The sequence below is a fragment of the Prinia subflava genome, chromosome 9 (assembly GCF_021018805.1).
Source record: "Prinia subflava isolate CZ2003 ecotype Zambia chromosome 9, Cam_Psub_1.2, whole genome shotgun sequence".
In the NCBI taxonomy this organism is placed as follows: domain Eukaryota; kingdom Metazoa; phylum Chordata; class Aves; order Passeriformes; family Cisticolidae; genus Prinia; species Prinia subflava.
The window spans coordinates 10,053,486-10,074,347 of NC_086255.1; the positions used below are offsets into that span (position 1 = coordinate 10,053,486).

The window sequence follows — 20,862 nt, forward strand, 5'->3', positions numbered from 1 at the left end:
CCCCCCTCTAATTGTATTATCAGTTTAATAATACTGGTACCTATGTTTGGAAGGTCTATTCATCAGTTCCTATGAGCTCTGGGATCTTATTCAGAAGGTGATAAATCCAGGGCTGTGGGCTGCTGTTAATGGCTAACATGAATCCTGTATTAATTTTGCCCCTTCTGCGTGACCTCTTCATAACCTTCCTCTCTAATTTGTGCCCTTGTTATGTACTTGGAAGGTCTGTTCCCAGCCTAATGTGCAGCAGATCAGTGAGGTTTTACACAGGGGATCACTTTGTGTTTCTTGCTTCATCTTTTCAGGCTGAAGAAACTTAAAATGGGGTTTGTGGTAGGGAAATTTGGTAGAAGAAAATGAGTTAATAATTGGAAACTCTGCTCTGCTAATCTGAGCATCAGTTTTTTGTGACAGAGAGTATGGTCAAGATGCAGACTCCAAAGACATGGATTCAGTTTCAGTTTGTGCCATGGTTTGTTTTGTTTTATATTGTCAAGGGCAAGGCAGCTTGAGTGCCTTGCTGGGATGTCACTGCCCCTCAGCTGTCTGCTTGCATCCCTCCATCTGGAGCCAGTGGAATGGGACAGACAATGAAGCCAACAGAAGTTCATGTTTCCTGTTCAGCAATCTCTGCTAAAGCTGTAACATTTGGGAAGGAGGTGCAGCTGACAGCTGGGAGTGATACCCATGTCTGCAGACCTGATATCAGCTGTGTTTTGTGGGTGGCCAGAGCCCAGGCTCCCTCCCCAAAAGAGGATGGGATAGAGTTCAGGGGTGTACAGTATATATTACTGTGACAACAGCCAAGGGTAGACCATGGTCTCTGTTACAGAAGGTTTGGAAGGCCCTGCTTACCCAGTTCCACTGGCTGCCTGAGATTTGCTTGAGTTCATCTGAGGCAATTCGTTAAGGTCCATGCTTGTGGCTACTGTCTCCAGTAGGATTTGGAAGGTCACAGTGCAGGGGAAACAGTGAATATCACTACCAAAACACGAATAACCTTTGAACAGTGCAGAGGTGCCTTTTAGGGAATTAGGGTGAGTTTCAAACACTGTCCCTGCTGTCTGTGCTGTGCCCATCCTGAATCCCCTCTCTGCCTCCTCAGGTACTGTCATAGTCACCGAGCAGCACGCAGCCATGTGGACTGATGGACGCTACTTCCTGCAAGCTGCACAGCAAATGGACAGCAACTGGACCCTCATGAAGATGGGTATGCAGGGGCCTGGGACACTGCTCCACTCACCAGTGGAGAACAGTCACTTCACACAAGCAGCTTGAGCTGTAGGGATGTCCCATCATGCACGGACTTAGGGACATATTGGATACAGGCTTCTGCTTTAGTGTCCTATGACAACTCTTGTCTGTGGGTCTGGACATTCATTAGCAGACATATCTAATGCATTAGCTTGGACTTTTTGCATAGTGTGGGAATGTTTCAGTGTCACTGCTGCTTTGAACTTTTCTTTTTTCATCCTTGAAGGTCTGAAAGATACACCAACTCAGGAGGACTGGCTAGTGAGTGTCCTCCCAGAGGGCTCGAAGGTGGGGGTGGACCCTTTCATTATTCCAGCAGGTTGGTTTTACTTTATAACTCTAGGTTGGGATACTGGATTTTACTTTCTTGCTTTTCTGGCTGAGCTGTTGTGTGATGGTGTGCAACTAGCCACGTTTCAGATTCAGTGGTGGTTAAACTGTTATGCAAAACAAGTTGGATTTAGGTTTAGCCGTGTATCACAAGAGTTCCACAGCAGTTCATTGACTCCAAAGAACAAGGGATGAGAACTGCTTTCTATTCACGCTTCAAAACATGAGGCACAATGCAAAGGTCACTGGAGGCAAGGGGAGATACTTGCTTGTTCAGATGGATTAAGTACCTGTCTCATGGCTGTGTGGAAGTGACTCTCATCTTGTCTAGCTTAGATATAGCATGGTTCTGCACTGGGGAGAGGACACCCATAAGGCAGCTTCTCCTGTGGCTTCTTCCAGAGACTTCTGTCTCCCAGCTGGAGCAGTTCTTCTTCAGCTCAAGCACAAGGCTTCAGGACTGTGAGGTTCTGTACCTGCCATTGGCTACTGTGGCGTGTTTGTGGAATTGTAACTGGAGTAGATTTTGCTGTCTTTCTTAATGGAACGGGAAGAAGGAGAGGCTGGAAGGAGAGGAGAAGACTCTGATTCTTGAGTTGGAGCTTTGTGAACAGAGCTGTTGTTGAATGTATGTGTGTTCCTTAAAGCCACCACTCTTTACTTTCTTCTCTTTGGCAGACCAGTGGAAGAGAATGTCCAAAGCCTTGAGAAGTGCTGGCCATGACCTAGTGCCTGTCAAAGAAAACCTGATTGATACAATCTGGACAGATTGTCCTCAACGCCCCTGCAAGCCTCTCATCACACTTGACCTGAGTTACACAGGTGAGAAGCTTAGCTCCCAGTAGACATGGGTTGTTCCTATCGTCCTATCCCCCTGTTGCTTTTCTCCTACAAAGGAGAGAGAAAAACGGTACCTCAGCACAATGTGGTCACTGTAAATAGGTTAACAAGGTGATCAAACCTTAGCTAATGACCTCTCTGTCCTCAAAACTTCAAATAACCATTTTCTAGAAGTTGGGTGACTTTAAAACAAATCCATGGGCATCTATAGGGCAGCTCATTTGAGATGGTTCATATCAGTTATTAGAAAGGAGTGAGAAGCACAAGCATGATATGTTGGTCTGTGTTTACATCATCATCCTCAGCAAAATTAGGGACTGTAGCTTTTCTATTGTGTTTTGCAGGGGTCAGCTGGAGAGACAAAATTGTAGCACTCCGTTCAAAAATGGCTGAGAGGAAAGTCATGTGGTTTGTGGTAACAGCCTTGGATGAAGTTGCATGTAAGTCTTTGCATCTCCTTCCTCAGTTCTTTCTACAAAATAAATGTTCTTCCTGCCTTGGAAGGGAAGAACCATGCCAGGGTGAGAGCTCTTATGACAGCATGTTCGTTAGACATCAATTAACTTCTTATCAATTGCAGTGGTGATAACAGGTCACAGACAGCAAGCCTGTGTTTCTGCACAGTGCCTCATTACACCAGTGCTGCTCCTGAGTACATTTTTTGGCCCAGGAAATGCAGCAAATCACCACCTTTGAAAAACAGCCCAGGCAAAGGGAGAGGAAGGTCATGTATAAAGCCTGAAGCGGTGTCATGGAAAAAAAAAGACCTGTGAGATTTTCTGGCTGTCAAATATCCTGATGCTGCCTCACCCATTGGAAAGATGGAGACTGTTTTTACTGTGGAGTCTGGCCTACAAACAAAGCAGTGCAACATGTGGCTTTGTATACATAAAGCAAGGGTGGGGTACACTGCATTCACAGTAATCTTCCTAATTGTCACAACTTCTGAAGTCAGTCTCTACCTCTCCAGTGTTCAGCCAATGCTTTGGTTAAAACGAGTATATCAGGGCTCAACTTGTTTTTCCAGATCCTTTCAACCCAGGGTGTCACTAGAGTCCCCTCTGTGTTTGGGGCCCCAGGATGGCTGGGTCTCCACACCCTGGCTCCCAGCCCAGTGTGGAGGAAGGGAGAATGGCCAGAAACAGCAGTGGTTTCCCCAGGACTGCAGTTCCTAGTACTGCATGTCTTTTTTGCAGAAATCATCAGTGCACACGTTAGTGAAGGGGGAATGTAACACTGGCAGGGTGTGAGTGCTGCTAATCCTGTGCCCCATGTCTGATCTGGAAAGGCAGAAATGCAGGTGGTGTTTTCCTCACTCCAGCACTGCCAGCACAATGTCTCTGGCACTGGGTGAAGCCAACTTGATGAAGTCTGTGGGCTGTTCTGGATCTGGGACACTGAGCAAAGAGCTTTTTTTGTGAAAGAAGTACTTCAGAGAATGGTGAATATGACTCCTCCCTGGGGAGGCCTGCATGAGCAGAGACTGTACATCTCACCTTTTCAGGCGCATCTCCAATTAAATTAATGATAAATTGGTGCCCTGAGGTGGTTTCAGATTAAATGTCTACAGCAAAGTGAAGCTTGGTTATGAATCAAGAGTGTTAAGATGAACCAGAGAAGGTCATGAGAGAAACTCATTTTCAGGTGCCTAGTTGATTTCTTATCCTAAAGGGGGAAGGGGAGAAGTTGTTTTAATTTTATCTAATTCAATTAACTGTATTAAACTCCAGACAAGTTTCTGGGAACAGAAGAAGAGCCACAAAGGAAACTGTTGCCTGCTTACTGCATTGGGAATTGGCTGAGTGAGGAAGTTTGTACCAGTGCAGTAAAAAGTTCTTTGTGGCTCTTCCCTGCATTCAAGTGACCTACTGCTTCCCTGGGGAGAATTAAGCTCTATTTTTACTTTCATGGCAGAATTTGCACAGTTCGATGAATACAGTGCTGGGTTGTAATTTAGGACATGTTGGTTCTTTTCCCAGCTGTCCTGCTGGCTGGCCTTATTGGCTTGAGTAACTCATTTCAGCTAATTGGATACCCTGGAGTTTTTATTTGACCCTAAAATCAGGATTTTAGAGATACTGAACATCTACTTCCCCTCTTGACTTTGTCTGGAATTGTATGGGCACAAATGTATTTGTGAAAAATAGCTAAGACTGTGCAGTCTGAATGTGAGATATTGGAGGAGCCCAAATGAGAGCCCTTTTGGGGGTACTGTAGTCTTGCCTATTGTGTCTTCCTCTTACCTCGAATGTCAGAAGGATCAGAATGAAATGATAGTTTGTAACTTGGAAGTTTTCTGGCTGTTAAGAAGTGAGCTTTTTTTGCATTGCACAGACCAGAAAGGGCGGGTCCTACTTCTTGTACATGTGTCTGTACCTTTCTTTCGCTGTACCTGCTTTTTTCCAAGCCAGCCCTCCTTTAGAAGTTAAACACAAGTTTAAACACCCGGGAGTGTGCATACTGTGGCTCTGATGCCATCTCCTGGCAAAAACTTAGGATTGCCAGGAGTGCAGCAGGCTGTGGGACAGCTGAGTGGGAGCTGGACTCACAGCCTGCACCCATGACATCTCATTGCTTGCCTGTGTTTTTGTGAAATTATTTTTGGCTTTCTCTAATGTTGCAGAAGATGAACCAGGACTGTGATTCTTGGTGTTCTTATTTTTCAGGGCTTTTCAACCTTCGAGGCTCTGATGTTGAGTACAATCCTGTGTTTTTTGCATACGCCGTCATAGGAATGAACACAATCAGGTGCTTGTATTCCCTTCCTCTGTTCCCCAAGATGTATTTTTCTGGGGGAGATCTGCTCCAGCCAAGTATTTGTCTATGCTTGGGTACTCTAGTGTCCTCTTTGAGCTCTTTTGTCTCCAACATTAGTTACTCTCCTCCCCTGGTCAGAGCTAGAGAGGCAGCCAAGAGCTCTGCTGCACTCCTCAGCATCTTGGCTGGCATGCTGGGTGACCTTGGGCACGATGGCTGAGCCCTCTGTCTGCACCCTGAGATAATGTGCAGGGCCCTTGGAGCTCTGGGTGAAATGTGGGTAAGAGCCAAGGCTGGCCTGGACATTACAAACTTCAGGGAAAAGTCTAATTACTGAGTCACTTCAAAACTGCAGGGACTGTGCAGGAAAGTTTCAGGGCTGCCTTATAACCAAAGGCTTCTTTCCTGTGACTGCCCCATATACTGAGCCTCAGCAAGCACAGTTGTTTTGGAGGCATCTGTAAGCTGCTGAGGTAAAACCTGGCTGGGTGAGTGAGTACAGGTTGTGTGTGAAGGTTGAGCTGAACTTTTCAACTCAGTGAAAGCGAGAGCAATGTGATACTTAGAACCACAGTAGCTTTTCTCTTTCCAGATGTTGCTCTTAAAAGTTAGAGAGTGGCTGTTATTTGCCTTGGTTACTTTTCTGTTTCAAGCAGAGTGATCTGTTTCAAGCAGATGTAGCCATTTTGACTGTGTCATACAAATAGAAATACGTTCAGTTCTTTCCTCTCAGTGGAGTGACACATCTTAATTTCTGTGATTTAAACTTTGTGAAAGCTGGTGGTTAAAATGACATAAGACAAAGTAGAGTGCATAATTCCTGATCTCCTTTCTTGCTGAAATGTTGCCAGAATGGTTTTTCCTTCCCTCCTTTACCCCAGCCACTGTCAGATGTGATCTCACCTATTTGATCTCTCTAATTGTTTCTCAGGCTCTTCATTGATGGTGACCGGATGATGGACCCGGCTGTGAGGGAGCACTTACAGCTTGACTCCACCCTGGAGCCTGAGTTCAGGATCCAGGTGATGCCCTATGGCTCTATCCTGTCGGAGCTGCAGGCTGTTGGTGCAGGCCTCTCACCCAAGGAGAGAGTGTGGCTCAGTGACAAAGCCAGCTATGCTCTGACTGAGGCCATTCCTAAGGTCAGTGGCCCTAGCAAGGGAAAATGCTTTTCTCTTCTCTGCTCATTGTGGTTTGGAAGGGTGTTAATGAGGGCAGCTGGCCTCAGTTTCCCCTCTGCAAAGCCCGATGCAGGCTGGAGCTTGTGCAGAAGGGCTCCAGCCATGCTGAGGTATCAAGGGCTTGTTAATCCTGGGGTTGCTCCTGCTGGAGCTGCCCTTCCAACTCGCTAAGCCGATTTATCCAAAGAATTGTCAGCTTAAGATAAGACAAGTACAGTGAGAGAGGGGAGGGAAGAGGCAGCAGGGTGAACTCAGGTCATTCTGCCCACGGGTGGAGCATCAGCCTCATGTGGACGAGCAGCAAGAACTGGAAACTTGCAGAAATTGAAGCAGGAAAGTTGAGCAGGACTTCTGGGAAGGTGCGTTTGGCTTGATCTGAGTGTCTGAGAGTGGTTGCCCTTATTTAGTTCAGTGGCTTGAGGATATCAGGCAATATGTGATGTCCTTTACTGAAGACAGGAGGGAGAAGATGACAGAGTTGTTGTAGCAGGGAACCTTGTGAGGACATAGATAATTTGCAGGCCCTGGTTGTCCACGCACTTAGTGCATCTGCCAAGGGACAGCTGTAGCATCAGAATAATTTCTGTACAGCCACACATGCTATATCTTGCTATCCTTTTGAACTTTGTCTGGAACTCCCACTGTCCACCTAATATTCTAATAGCCATGAAAGATACCTGGGGAAGGACACAGCAACTGTGCACAAATAAGCTGCTTTCCATGCATCTTGTGTACATCTCTTGTTTGCTGGAGTTCACATTCTCTGGAATACCATCCAGTTTAGTATCTAACAGATACTGTGAGTAAATGTACAGGTTTTTATCCCTGTCCAGGGTTCAATCTTCAGACACCATCAATCTATTTCTAGGCCTCCTAATACAGAATACTGACAGCATAGTATCTATGGAACATTCAGGATAAATTGTTGTTCTTTTGACTTCAGAGTGGAAAGTCCCTTGCTGTAGCTGTAGTCAGTGGTCTGTCCTCACTTTGGTTGAGCTGCTGTAGTTGATTTATTTAGAGTATCCGTATGGAGAAATACAGAAGGTCTGACCTAGAGAAAGGACCATAATGAATTGGAGTGACATTATTTACCCCGTGAGCACTGGAAGTTTTGGCTGATACTGAGTCATTACAGTGCTGCATGCCCTCTGTGTGCAATGGGGAGAGTCCCTGCCTCGAGGAGCTCTGTGCAATAGAAAGCAGGCAAGGAGGACTGAAAGGTCTTGATTAAAAGCCACTTAGAGAGTCACTGAAAGAGCCAGAGTTTTTCTAGTTCCTCCCTGTCTCTCCACCACTTCAAAGCACTCCAGGCCAGTTGCTCAGCTGGTGTGAAGAGCACCAGTGCTGGAAGTGCATCTACTGTCTGTCTCCATCAGAGCCAAATATTGACACTGGCAAAAATCCATTGCATTATTAAACACAGATCTGCAAACCCTTTATAGATTTGTTTACAGCTGCATGTAAATATACTTTTCACAGAAGATTAATAGTACTTACCAGTATTTATAAAGAACAAGATGGCCTAAGAATCTGACTATTGATCCTGACTGATAAAAGGACTTTTCTGACTTCATTGTGGCTTCTTCTGTAATTTAGTTTCTGCATTATGTAGTGCAATTGTTTTGCTGTTTTTAAGAATTTGGAAACTGTAAGCCTGTAGGATTTATGTGAGTTTAGTCTTTGCAGAGGGCCTGCTGGGCCTTTCCTCGAATTTGAGTGATACTTATTTGTATGCTGATGCATTTAAAGTAGGAAACAACATGTTACTTGGGCTGTGCTTCTGTAGGTGCCCATCCCATCTGCTGATATATAATGGGTAGAGCAGAGAACTGGACAAAAAGCTTGGTTCTTCTTCCTTCTTCAGATGCCAAGTGTGATGAGATATGGTCAAGTGACCTCAGCTGGTGAATTTCTGAAGATGTGCTGAAACCAGCCAAGCATTCTTGCTAATCTAAGGACAGCTGGTGTTTGAGGAAGTGTGCAGTAGCAAGGGATCAGTTACTAGTTCTTCATGCAGGGTCACCCCATCCAAGCACAGGAAAGCTTTGTCTCAAACCACCGATGTAAGCTCCTTTCAGAACTGGCAGCGTGTAAAGCTGAGCTTTGCAAGGCTTTTCGTGTTTCCTTGGGCCTTGATGTGTTTGGGGATCATTAACAGTGGTGATGCTCAGTTGGTACCTGGGCTGGGTGTCCTTTGCTCCCTGCTGGTTGAGGGTCATTGTCAGGTAACAAGTCAAGGTGGCTTTTAGGTCTGTTTCCACAGCCTAAGTTCTACCATAGCATCAGGGGTTAGTGTTCTCATTGGTCTCTGTGCCTTCAGTGTCCATCAGCAACAGGAATCTATGGCTCAGACACTGGTATAGATATAAGGTATTTAGGATATCCAGGTCTTCACCCTGCTTCATGACAAGCTGCTGTTTCCTTCTTTGGATTTCCCTATGGCTGTTCTTCCTTCAGTCAGGGCCTGTTTCTCCTTTCTGTTCCCCAGTGCACTTAGCTGACTGTTGGCAACCAGCATCTCACGGTGCTGAAGGTTGAGAGAGGCTGCCAATGTACAAATTGTGGCCAGGCTGAGTTATTAAATCTGTAGGATTATGTAGTCTGACTAATCCACAAGTAATCCCTGTCCTTCTGCTGCAGGCTTACCGATACCTCACCCCATATACCCCCATCTGCATTGCAAAAGCTGTGAAGAACGCAGCAGAAACAGAAGGCATGAGAAGAGCACACGTAAGTGAAGCCCTGAATGTCTCCTTGCACATGGCAACAGGTTTGCTCTACCTGTAGGGAAAGAAATAACATTTTCCTTTCAGTTTTAATGTTTTGGATAAAAAACAGATAAGAATTTGCATGGCAGGATAAAAAAGGTTTTGTCAGACATCAACTGCTCTTGAAGCAGGTTTCTTGCTTGTTTTGCATTACCTTGAAGAACAACATTTGCAATAGTGCGAGGAAACAGCCTTGCTCTGTGGGAAGAGCATGTAGACTTGAGAAATGTTATTTGCAGTGTGGGCTCTTAAAGGGATGTTCTTTCCCCTTTGCTGGTTCTGTCGTCCTTGTCAGTGGAGTTTTCATATTGTTATCACTTGAACAAACACAGCCTAAAGAACACAGAAAAATTCTTCGACACATGGTGCAAAGCGCAGGCCAAGATGTTCAGAAGCAGCCAGTGTCCTCAAAGCACTCTTCTAGTCTGGTCATCATGACACTGGAAATGAGGCTGATTTCCCAGGAAGCTTCATATTTTCAGGCAAAGAGGCTGCCTGTGAAACAGGTTCATAGTGGGGCCGAACTTCTATTTATTTCCTGTTAGTTTTCAAGCAGCAGTTTTCACAATAAGAGAAGTGTGTCAATTGAAGCAGAGCTGGCAGTTTTGGGCTTGTCCCATGTTTTCTGCAGCTTCTTGGCAACCAGTACTTTCTATTTCAGTGCTTTTCTTTCCCTGTTAGTTAAGGAGCAAAAAGAGTTGTACTGAGGAGAGGCACTTTGTCACCTGCCACCTGAGAACAAAATTGTGCCTTGTTCTTATACACATCTCCTGCTTCTTGCCCCTACATGCTGCAGACATGTAGGGGAAAAAAAGGAACAAAAAAGGGGGTCATAAGGCAATAGAGCCAGAAGCTGTGTGACAGAGACTGTGTGGTGGCCAAGTGCCCAAAGGACATGTTCCCCTGTCACATCACCAGATGTGTTGTGTGATTGCCTTCTGTGATCTGAGATGCAAGATCTTGGCTGTTAAAGCAAAATAGCCTTGAAAGTGATGTGTGGTGTAAAGCCAGACTTCACACAGTCAGATATGTCCCAGCAGTAATTATTAACATTCATTTAACTCTCTAGATACATTTCCAGTGTTTCTATTAATTACAGCATGCAAAACCTGAAAATACCTCTTGGATCATCACTTAGTTTGTGTGTCTGAAACTTACAGTTTGGATTATTTTGCATTAAAACCTGTTTATACTGAGGCTTGATAAATCTTTCACCTTCTCAATTCCCTTTTCTTGTGCCTATTTTAACACAGATTAAAGATGCTGTTGCCCTGTGTGAGCTCTTTAACTGGCTGGAAAAGGAGGTATTGTATAATTTTTTTTAACTTGGAGGTTCTATTGCTGTGTAAAATTCTTCATTGGCATAAACTTTTTGCTAGTCTTATAGTGCCTTTACTAAAAGCAAGGAAACAGTTGGGGGTTTATCTGCTGGTTTGGGTTTTTTTTTGCAAGGATTCCAAATATGTTTTTATCCAAGGCTGAATTAATTTTTTTGAAAAATTCTCCCATTGCTTTTACACAAACCAAAGCTCAAACAAGTGAGAAATGACCTGAACAGGCTTAGTGTAGTGTTAATGCTGTCTTGTGCTGGTTTGGTAGTGTAAATCATGAAATAATATTCAGCTTCATATGATAATTTGGAATTAATTTCATGATAATCAGCCAGTGTGAACAAATTTGGCATTTATGCATGGGATGTGCAGTGAAAATGGGATAAAAACAAATTACTTGTCTATTTACTGTGTTAGAAGTACACAGTGGATGTGCAGAGTGCCAAGTGTTACGCAGCAAGCGTAACCTAAGCCATACCACTGCATGTCTGAGTCTATTAACTTTATTTATGGAGAAGGCTTGATGACTTCCAGAAGGTGCATTTTTACATGTCTGAGTACCTCAAGAAGTCAGCCTCAGGGGTTGTGAAACCTAGCTCTTGCCCTGCTTTGCTTGTTTTCCAGTCCAGGGAAAGTTGTGTCACAGTTTTGAATTTATCAAATGCGTAGAGTAAAATTTAACACACTTTTATTTTTTCTGCAACTGCTTCCATTCCTGATTTAAAAGCATAAAATTTCTAACAGCATGAGCTATTAAAGAGAACTATTTAAGCTTAGTGTCACCTAACTGAAGAGATGTTGCCTCTGCACATCTCAGTGAAGTTAGAGCTGCACTAGCTGCTCCCTAGTCATGGTTCAGTGATTTGCTGTGACTGTCTGCATTCTTCTCAGATGCCCTGCACAATATTGCTGGGTTTGTTTGTCATTACTGAGGAATGAGGACAGAAAACCTGGAAAGAAGCCACTTCCAGGGTTTCATAAGGCACAGACAAGAGCCAGTGTTTAAGTATATAGCGTTTTCTTTGCTTGTTGTTGCACTAATCCAACCCATGTCCTTGTCCACCAGGTTCCAAAGGGAACAGTAACAGAAATAGTTGCTGCAGACAAAGCAGAGGAGTTCCGCAGGTAAAAAGTAAATCTGAAGAGATTTTCTGGATGGCATTTTTTATCCGTTGTTTTTATTTTATTCTTTAGAAATGCATCTCACTTACAGATATATTTTACCTGAGGACAAATCTTTACTAATGGATTTCTTTGAAAGAGTTGGGAAGAAATGTATCTCTTGAGAGATACAAGTCCCAGCCCTCTGGATCCTGTCCACTTTCCTTTTGAGACAGTAATGAGGAGTGCTGCAGGCTAGAACACTTAAATACAAGACAGTTGCTTCCTTACCACAGAGAAATGTATGTAAAAGTTAGACTTCCTCCTCTTCTGATAGAGAAGGAACACCATTTATATTGATAGTTACACCCATGTGTACACCAGCAGGACCTCTAAAATGCCTTTGAGTAAATAAGTAACAAAGTGAGAATTGTTCAGCTCGTCTCTTCCTGGGTGATTTGGGTAGTGAATTTTCTTCTTTAAGGAAAGAGTAGATCTGGAGAATAGGTTTCCACATGACTGGGAGAAGAGGGCTTCAAATGGTACATTTCTTCTACCTAAATTTGCTTGTCCAGGTAGCTTTCAAGGCCAAGGGGAAGGCTGAGGTGATGTGAAATTGGGGATGGGGCACTCCAGGTGCCCTAGGTGCTTGGTGTGCTCCTCTCACTTGTGCTGTAGTGATCACAATCTTTTCTTTCAGTCAGCAGAAAGACTTTGTTGAGTTGAGTTTTGCTACCATATCGAGCACAGGTCCAAATGGAGCCATCATTCACTACAAGTAAGAGAAACACAGCTTCTCCTTTCATCCTTCAGCAAACATAGTTGGAATGAGCTGTCTTGCCACTTCATGGAGTCACAACAGAGTACTCCAGGGAGATGTTGCTTGCTGTCTTTCTTTACTCCACGCGTACTAAATAAAGATCTTTGCATGCTGGCAGCATGCATGTATTATGATGCTGATCTGCTCAGGGCCATAGAAAAGGGCTATTTGGGGGTTGGAAGTCTGGGGAGGATGAGTATGAAGTGCCACAACTGTTCTGAAATACATCCAGAGACAGATGTGGAGGGTTTTGCTGGAAGCAGCAAAGCTCTGTACTGTAGTGTTATTTGCCATATACAAATCCTCTCCTTGGTATGATCCCTGGCTCAGCATGGATGGGATTTCCATCACTGCCACAGGAAATCAGAGCTGACACATCCAAGCTTGCACTTGTTATGGTTTCTGGACTGCAGGCATGGGGTGGAGACCTTAAAATAGAGCAACAAAACCCTTTGTGTTTAACTGAACAGGCCAGTTCCTGAGACCAACAGAACGCTGTCAGTGAACGAGATCTACCTCCTGGACTCAGGAGCACAGTACAAGTGAGTGGAAGAATGGTGCTAAACTGCCCTGTGTGCTTGTCCCCATGACCCCTGCAGGGTCAGCTCACATTTGCCTTGGCAAGCAAGGCAGTGTGGAGTTTTGAGTAGACAGCAGGTCAGTACTGCTGACAGGCCTTGCTGGGGTCAGGGACAAGATGTCAAAGTACAGTTCCCATCTGAGTCTCACCATCCCCAGTGTGATGGGAGCTGTCTAGCTGGTAGTTTTGATGTAAAGTTGCAGGAACAGGGAGCAGACCTGACTGCCCTGGCTTAGCCTTGGGCTGCCTACTCATCAGCCTGCACAGCTGGGTGAGGCACCTGCCCTGCCAGGATCTGCCCTGTGAGCAGATTTGACTGATCTTGAGGTCAGAACAAGGTGGGGTGAAGAAGCAGGACAGCACTGCCTTGTGGTGCTCTCTGCCTTTTCAGAGAGACTCAGAGTCAGGGTTCCTCATCCCAGTAGCTGCTTGGGTCTTGGTTATGTTTTTGGGAAGGCATAATGTCTGAAAACTCACTCAGTGCTGTTTTGACAGTGCCATTCAGTGGCCTCAGTTCCTTTACTGTGGAACTCTTGACTCCATGGAAAATAAAAGAAGGGATGTTTTTAACCAGTGTAAATAGATGAGAAGTGGCTTGTTCAGGAAGGCACAAGACAGGCCTGGCTGCTCCTTTGAGATGAGCTTTGTCTTTAGAGCTATGCCTTTTTGTTATGTCAGTCAGGAAGAGCTTTGAAAAAGAACCATACAGACATCCTTTGATAAGATTTTTACAAGGAGATCTTTTTTCCTCCCCTCTGATGGCCTAATTAACGATTTCCTTAGTGCCACTATGAAAAGCAGCCCTTTGGATACAATGTAAGCTGGACATCAATGGCACTTACCACAGCATTGTGACAGGGATGCTTTGCTTGTCCCTGCTGAGAAGTTAAACCGTGAGTTCTTTGTGACCACGGCCTGTGTGTGCTGGGGAAGAGCACAGGGACAGGAGTGAGCATTTCAAAGGGAACTCGTTATTTCAAGAGCCATTGTGTTTTTGACAGCAGGCTCAAAATGCTATTTGCAGAAAGAACTTAGAGCCAGTTTCTGATGTATTGGATTAAGCCCTATCAACATGCAGGATGATTTATAGAAATCTTAGCACAAGACATCCTGAAGATGAAAGGGATACTATCCCCCCTTACACTTCCCTTTTCTGAGCTGGTAGCTGTCATTTTTGCAAAAGTGTGTGTTTTAAAGCTGTTAATGAATCTACTACCATACAAATTGGCTAAATTTGGCCTATTCTCAATGGACAGGTACCAGTTGCTAAACCTCAAATTAGCATCGTTTTTCTGAGCAGTTTAGATTCTAATTTGGGAAGAGCTTTGGGATGCTTATGGATGAAAGATAACGGTTTGAATTATACATCATTATTGCTACATCTGGGTCATTGTGTTCACGAATTTTTGAGATTAGGAGTGGTTACATCATCAGTCTTGTGTAGCACAGAGCAGATGACTTTATCCATTTATGAGCTTGCTTGGTTTGCTGCACTTCGACTGGGTTTTCTGTGCATTCTCACTTTGGTCTTTCTTTTTCCTCCATCCCTTTGGTTCCTGCATCTTTGTTTGCCTCTGAAGAGATGGTACAACAGATGTGACCAGGACGATGCATTTTGGCACACCATCAGCCTATGAAAAGGTAAGCTGGGATTACAGTGTGATTTGTGATCTGACCCTTTTTATTAGAGATACTTAAATGAGTAATGTGCCCTATTGCTATGCCAAGTTCTCTATTGAGTTACCATTTATTTACCAGTATGTGGCAGCATTTGGATAAGGACTGGAAAAGGAGACTATCGTACTTCAGACTTCAAAATATAAACTGTTTTAGAGAATTTACACCTTTCTATCTTAAAATGCACAGCTCTTGTCTGCAAAATGACATGTTTCCTCTAAGAAATAAGAAAATCAGCAGACTGAGGATAAACATTACTGGTTTGTCCAATAAAGGAGCCAGGGGAGTGCAAAGCTCAGTGTCTGCTGCAAGGCTCCAGTCAGATTGTGCCTAGTGTACAATATAAAAAATCAGTGTCAGACTTACCTGAAAAGGTCTGTGTTGGAAATTTAACAATGCAGTTTTTTTATTTTAAATTGCTTCTTTAACATTTTATTAGTGTTAACTAAAACTAATTTCATTATTATAGTTCACTTAGTGACAAAAATATGCTGGTGGGTATGCCCAGGAAGTAAAAGTACAGCCACAAAGAAAATCAGTCATGCAGATCAGGTGAATGCTGCTGCTAAACCTGCAGTCTGAGTTTGTGATAGTCTCTGTAATTACTGGAGAGGGATCTTCAGAGTGATTTAAACTCCCTCTGCTCATGGTTTGCTTTGGCATTACCAGCTGCAGGAGAGCATGACCAAGATTTTCCATACCCTCCACAATTTGCTGCAAGATGGATCCTTTCTTTCCCTTCTTGGGGAATACAAAGCTTTTCCTTTCCCTCTTTACTTACAGCACACATTTCTTTGACAGGAGTGCTTCACATATGTCCTGAAGGGACACATAGCTGTGAGTGCAGCCATCTTCCCAAATGGAACCAAAGGTGGGTTGGTGAGTTGGAGTGTTCTGATCTCTGAAGAACTATTAAGTGGTCTGAGAATGTTATGATTGACAGGTCCTGGCAGATTAGGCAGATGTTGATGTAAATGTTTCCATCACAGCAGTTTGGATTCTGGATTGCTGATGCCTTCTCTCTCAGCATCAACCGGTGCTGAAAGTTCTGAGGGGGCCAGTCTGAAGGAGGTTGGAAGTGCTCTGGCTCTAGGGTGATAGTGACTTTCATCAGTCAGTGGCACTCTAACACATGTGCTTGGAGATTGTCTTTATTCTTTATTAATGCCCCTATCAAAGCAAGAGGTCACTTTCCAGCTTCATAAGGACTGGCTAAGTCTGTTCCAATTACTGTGGAATCTCTTGTATCAGTGGGAAAATACATGGGAAAATGACACACAAAGGAGCTGTTTTTGTTTTGTGCAGGAGAAGTTGTGACTTATCATCCACCTCTGGTGAATTTGTAGCAGTTGTTTTCTCCCTAGTCACACATTATACAAAACCAGCTCTTTTTAGAGATTTCTTCAGGTTGCACTCTTGGGTAGGCAAGTTAAAAGCAACTGCACAGTGCTGTGAGAAACCCAAACTGAAATTGAAGGGTATCTGAAGTTGGGTACGTGGGCTTGGTGTTCACATGCAGGCAGCAGAAATTCTGTGCCATTTGGCTGAAACTGTGAAATGAGTGGCCTTCCAGGCAAGAAGCCTGGCTGATTAGTCCACCAAATACAATTGGCAGGTCTCCTATTTACAGTTCAGTAAGTGCAGCTCCTTTTAAGACTGAATAGGTACTGAATTCTCCATGGGACTTTTAACCATTAGATTCTTTCCTGAAAATGTCAGTAGAACAAGCAGCAGTGCAATGTTTCTGTTACAACCATCTGTTGAAGACCTGTGTAATGGAAGAGAGAAGGGCTCTTTAGCTGAGAAAGGGATTGAATGTCAGCATTGCCAAATCTGCCTTGTAACTTCTAGCCATCCAATGACTTGCTTTCTTTGTGGGTGATGAGGCTTTTTGAGGGGGTGGTGGTGATTTTTTTGTTTGGGATTTTTTTTTTTTTTTGCATGTTTTCCAGGTTTGAACCTTCAGTGTGATTATCAGTGTCTCTGAGGGACCTGGACCTGATTGAATTCTTACTCCCTGTCTGTCTGCAGGTCACCTTCTAGACTCCTTTGCCCGCTCTGCCTTGTGGGACTGTGGCTTGGATTACCTGCACGGGACAGGACATGGAGTTGGCTCTTTCCTAAATGTACATGAGGGTCCTTGCGGCATTAGCTACAAAACCTTTGCAGACGAGCCCTTGGAGGCTGGCATGATTGTCTCTGATGGTATTTAGCACTCTCTGGTCACTGGGGAGGGACCAAGCTCATAAAGATGCAGAGGGAATAAATGTGACAGTGACGTAAAGGAAAGGCTGCATCAAAAGCTCTGGGCCTGCCTCCTCAGCTTGCTGTTTTAGTTATCATTTTAACTCTCTAGGTAAAGATCCTCACATTAGCTTTGCACCTTCCATGAAGCACCTTTGCAGTGGGGTGCTGCAGGACTGCTTCCTGCTCTCTACAGCACAGGCCTCAGAAGAGCTGTGCTGACCAGCTGGCTCTGGCATCCTGTGGAAGAACTGGCTGCAGTACAAGGTGGACACCAAGCTTTCAGGAGCTAATCCTGTCTTTGCTGTGGGCTATTTGAGGCAGCTGTTAAATCTTCGCATGCCTTATTCTTCCAGCAGTAAATTAACAGCCTGCTGGGGTTTGCTGAGAAACTTACTTTTCTTCAGGGCTGCAAAGTCCTCTCAGGAAGTCAGGGGAACAGTCTCTAAAAGCGTTTTGAGGAAGGGGTTACCCGCCTGCCTTTCACGAAGACATTAATATTTTCAGAGTTTCTGGTATTGGAACACAAGTATTCTGTGCACTCTCTTGAATTCCAAGGAGATTCTGAAGCTTGAGGGCTGTCTGTCTTGTTTCTTCTCTCTTTGAGAACTTCTGCTGTCACCTTGCTCGGGGCTTCTGTGCAGATTTAGTAGCGTCAGGAATTTGTTTGCCTCTGTGGTTGCCTGATGTCAAGATTGCTTAGTGACTTCAGTGGACTAAAGGCACGGAGGGGAAGTTTGGCCATAGGGAATAAATACTTGCAGAGTGCAGCAATGTGGCTTAGTTAATTACTGTCTGTTTCTGCAGAGCCTGGCTATTATGAAGATGGGTCCTTTGGGATCCGAATAGAAAACGTGGTCCTTGTGATCCCTGCTGAAACCAAGGTGAGTGACCTGCTCAAGATGCACCTTTCTCCATGACTTGCTGGTTATAAAACTGGAAGTACTGGAACTTGAGGTGGGACCATGCTGCAGACAGTTAAATCCTACTCAAGATTCCTGGTCTCCAGAACCCCTTATTGATGAACAGTGGTTCTAAATCTCCCTTGATAATGGGAGCACAGAAGACAGTTTTGCTTCTGCAGAATTTCCATGGGTTAAAATGAGAGTTGTTTTAAATTGTTTGCTGTCTGTGTGTTGAAGCAATTTTATTCAGCCCCTTGGAGTCATTGCTGCAGAACTGGTTGATCTCAAGTTGGGATTTTCCTCTCTGGTAGAGAACCCTCAGTGGCAGGCAGTAGAAACAGAACTGCAGACAGTTTTTGACATTATAGTTACCAGTCTGGCTGGGTTATGCTTTTAGAAATGCCAGACTGAAAATGATCATATAGTCATCAAGCTGAAGTCCTGTACAATGGTGACCTTTAGAAAGGGACCACTGAAAGAAGTAACAAAGTTTATATCGAGAGTCTTTGCTTGAGCTGTAAGAAAAATGTTACTGGGAGTTGCTACCCTCTCATCTGAATGTTACCTTGGTTATTCTGCGGTGAGGACATAACCAAGGAGTTAAGTGTGATCTGGGTGGAGCTATTTCTAAATTTGAACAATCTCTTTGTCTTTCTGCTGCAGTACAATTTCAAAAACAGGGGGAGCCTGACCTTTGAACCCTTAACCCTGGTTCCAATCCAGACAAAAATGATCGATGTTAATTTGCTGACAGAAAAGGAGGTAAGTAAAACAGGTTTGCATTGCCTTCTCTGCACTAGAACCAGCTTGTTCTGTTCTGTTTACAAGAACCACTGGCCTTTGTTCCTTTTCATAGATCCAGAGAGCAATCCTGAGCACTCTGACTTATTTTTAAGCCTGACCCACTTTGAGGTGAGGGGGTGAGCTAAACAAGCTTTTCAGATGTCTTTCCTATCTACATGAAGACAGTGAGGATCCCACCAATTATGTTGTTTTGGTAGTTCCCTTAATATGATACTTGCTGCTGTCATCTCTTTTCCTACTCCTGCCTTCATTTGGTTCTGGGAAGTGTCTGTCTTACCATGCTGTCTCCCCAAGGACTAGAGTGATGACTGTCCTGTCTTCTTGTCTGCATCTGCTTGTGACCAGTCCCCCTCAGGCACACCCCATTGCTCAGTACACTGGAACTCTGAGCAGACTTCTCTGATACCTGCTCAGCAGCATTTATTTCCTGAACACCTTCATACTCTGTTTAAGTCTCCCACTACCTTCTCCGTGGCGTATTTCATCCTGTTTTTCTACTATACTTCTTATTTTACCTCAGCACATCCTCTGTTTTGGAACGATAACCCTGTTTTGCATTTCCATTTGCTGAGTAGTGTTGTGGAGGATACCAAGATCTGCCCTAGGGTTACCTGTTCAGATCAATAGGGCAGCTTGTGCCTCAGGAGTGCATTGTGCAGTTACAATTTTGCAAAGCTATTTATTAAACTGTGCCAAGGTAACTATTCATATTTGCTGGAGGCAGTGATTTGCAGAGACTTTACTTGTCAGCTGAATTGACCCTTGGCTCCTCTGAAAACCCAGGACAAATTGCTTCAGTTCCTACCCTCACCAAATTTACAAGTCACTTCCATGTAATAGAGGTCTGTCTCTTCAGGACAGGATTGCAGCCCAGCCTAACAGCTCAAACCCAGAGAGCACAAGGACCTACGAATGTTTTTGGCTGTACATAACTTGTAAGGTCACGAACTCTGTTCTGTGTTTATGCTGAATGTCCCACCCCTCCCTCTCTGCAGTGTAACTGGGTGAACGAGTACCATCAGAAGTGCAGGGAGGTGGTTGGAGCAGAGCTGGAGAGGCAAGGCCGGCACGAAGCTCTCCGGTGGCTCCTGCGGGAGACGGAGCCTCTGGCCCGGGTTCAGTAGCGCCACCGCTGGCTGCGGTGTGCAGAGATCGGGACAGCTCCGCGTTCCGAGCCTCCGCGTCTTCCTGGAGCACCGCTGGAGGGGGTGTTCCAACAAGCGTTTGGAAATCAGGAGGGGATTTCATGTAGTGTTTCTTGCCCCACAGCACGGGCGGGTAATGTGGGGCTGAGGAGGGTTACTGTCTGAATAAGTGTTTAGGGGGGAGGGGCTGAGCATAGAAAACAAACAAAATAAATAAGCGCGTTGCCTTTGAAACAGGGGTCTTATTTCAATAATGGTTCTAAGAGGCAATACTGGAATATTTTATACTGTCTGGTTTTTCACTGTGAAAACTCAGTATTTTTGCATTCTCGGGTTCCAGTTGCTAAGATGTTACCCACACAGCAGGACTGATTACTGAATAAAAGATTCCAATCCGCTGTTGCCTCCATCTGTCTTCTCTTGCAGTCAGTGATGTGTTGGGTTTGGCAGCTTGAAGAAGGACAGGAACCTCATCCTTCCACCCTTATGTGTACATCTAACTTAGGGAACAAGTATGTTTAGGACTGCCTGGAGCCAGGCACTGGGCTGAGGTTATGGAGAGAGCTGGCAGGAGCAGTCAGTTCTGAATTGAGACAGGCCCTGGAAGGATACAGAAACTCTCAGAGGTTTGTGTGTGCAGAGTGCCCGGGCCAGTACTTCTGTCTATTGTTATGTCTCACTGAGTGCTTGTATAGCCCATGGCAGTGCAGGATGCGTGGGCACTATCATGGAATCGCAGCTCTTCCTGGACACAAAGCAATTAGTATGTTAAAATAAATAAATATGCCCACAATGGACAAAGGACGAGCTGCGCGGCCGGGCAGGGCAGGGACACCTGGTGGCCGAGCGAGGTAGTGCGGGCTGAGCGCTTTCACTGCCAGGGACCAAAGCTCAGCAGGTATTAAAGGAGCAATCGGTAACACCAAATCCTGATATTTCAAAGAAATTGTCTGAGCAAACGGAAATGTTTGTGTAGATAGTTTTCTTACCCAATTCCCCCGCCCCCAGAATTTCTAAGCGAAATACTAATCTCTGTTAAATGGCATGAAATTTGTATTTCTCTCATGTCCTGGAAATCGGAATCAGTATCATGCAGCCAAATGAAAAAGGCCTGGGCAGAGG

At 44.6% G+C, this 20,862-nt stretch overlaps 1 protein-coding gene across 7 annotated transcripts in view; it reads left to right on the forward strand.

The window, feature by feature from the left end:
- Nucleotides 1-20,138, forward strand: part of XPNPEP1 (X-prolyl aminopeptidase 1) — a 30,531-nt gene extending 10,393 nt beyond the window's left edge. For all 7 annotated transcript variants that reach the window (XM_063405350.1, XM_063405346.1, XM_063405352.1 and 4 more), the window contains 17 exons: nucleotides 1,106-1,210; nucleotides 1,481-1,573; nucleotides 2,263-2,406; nucleotides 2,769-2,864; nucleotides 5,091-5,172; nucleotides 6,113-6,323; nucleotides 9,006-9,095; nucleotides 10,387-10,437; nucleotides 11,531-11,589; nucleotides 12,266-12,343; nucleotides 12,856-12,927; nucleotides 14,546-14,606; nucleotides 15,444-15,513; nucleotides 16,674-16,847; nucleotides 17,694-17,770; nucleotides 18,455-18,553; nucleotides 19,591-20,138. In XM_063405350.1, the coding sequence (XP_063261420.1) occupies nucleotides 1,106-1,210; nucleotides 1,481-1,573; nucleotides 2,263-2,406; nucleotides 2,769-2,864; nucleotides 5,091-5,172; nucleotides 6,113-6,323; nucleotides 9,006-9,095; nucleotides 10,387-10,437; nucleotides 11,531-11,589; nucleotides 12,266-12,343; nucleotides 12,856-12,927; nucleotides 14,546-14,606; nucleotides 15,444-15,513; nucleotides 16,674-16,847; nucleotides 17,694-17,770; nucleotides 18,455-18,553; nucleotides 19,591-19,719 (1,691 nt within the window). In that variant the 3' untranslated portion in view covers nucleotides 19,720-20,138. The remainder of the gene's footprint in view (nucleotides 1-1,105; nucleotides 1,211-1,480; nucleotides 1,574-2,262; nucleotides 2,407-2,768; nucleotides 2,865-5,090; nucleotides 5,173-6,112; nucleotides 6,324-9,005; nucleotides 9,096-10,386; nucleotides 10,438-11,530; nucleotides 11,590-12,265; nucleotides 12,344-12,855; nucleotides 12,928-14,545; nucleotides 14,607-15,443; nucleotides 15,514-16,673; nucleotides 16,848-17,693; nucleotides 17,771-18,454; nucleotides 18,554-19,590) is intronic.
- The last annotated feature ends 724 nt before the right edge of the window (nucleotides 20,139-20,862 follow it).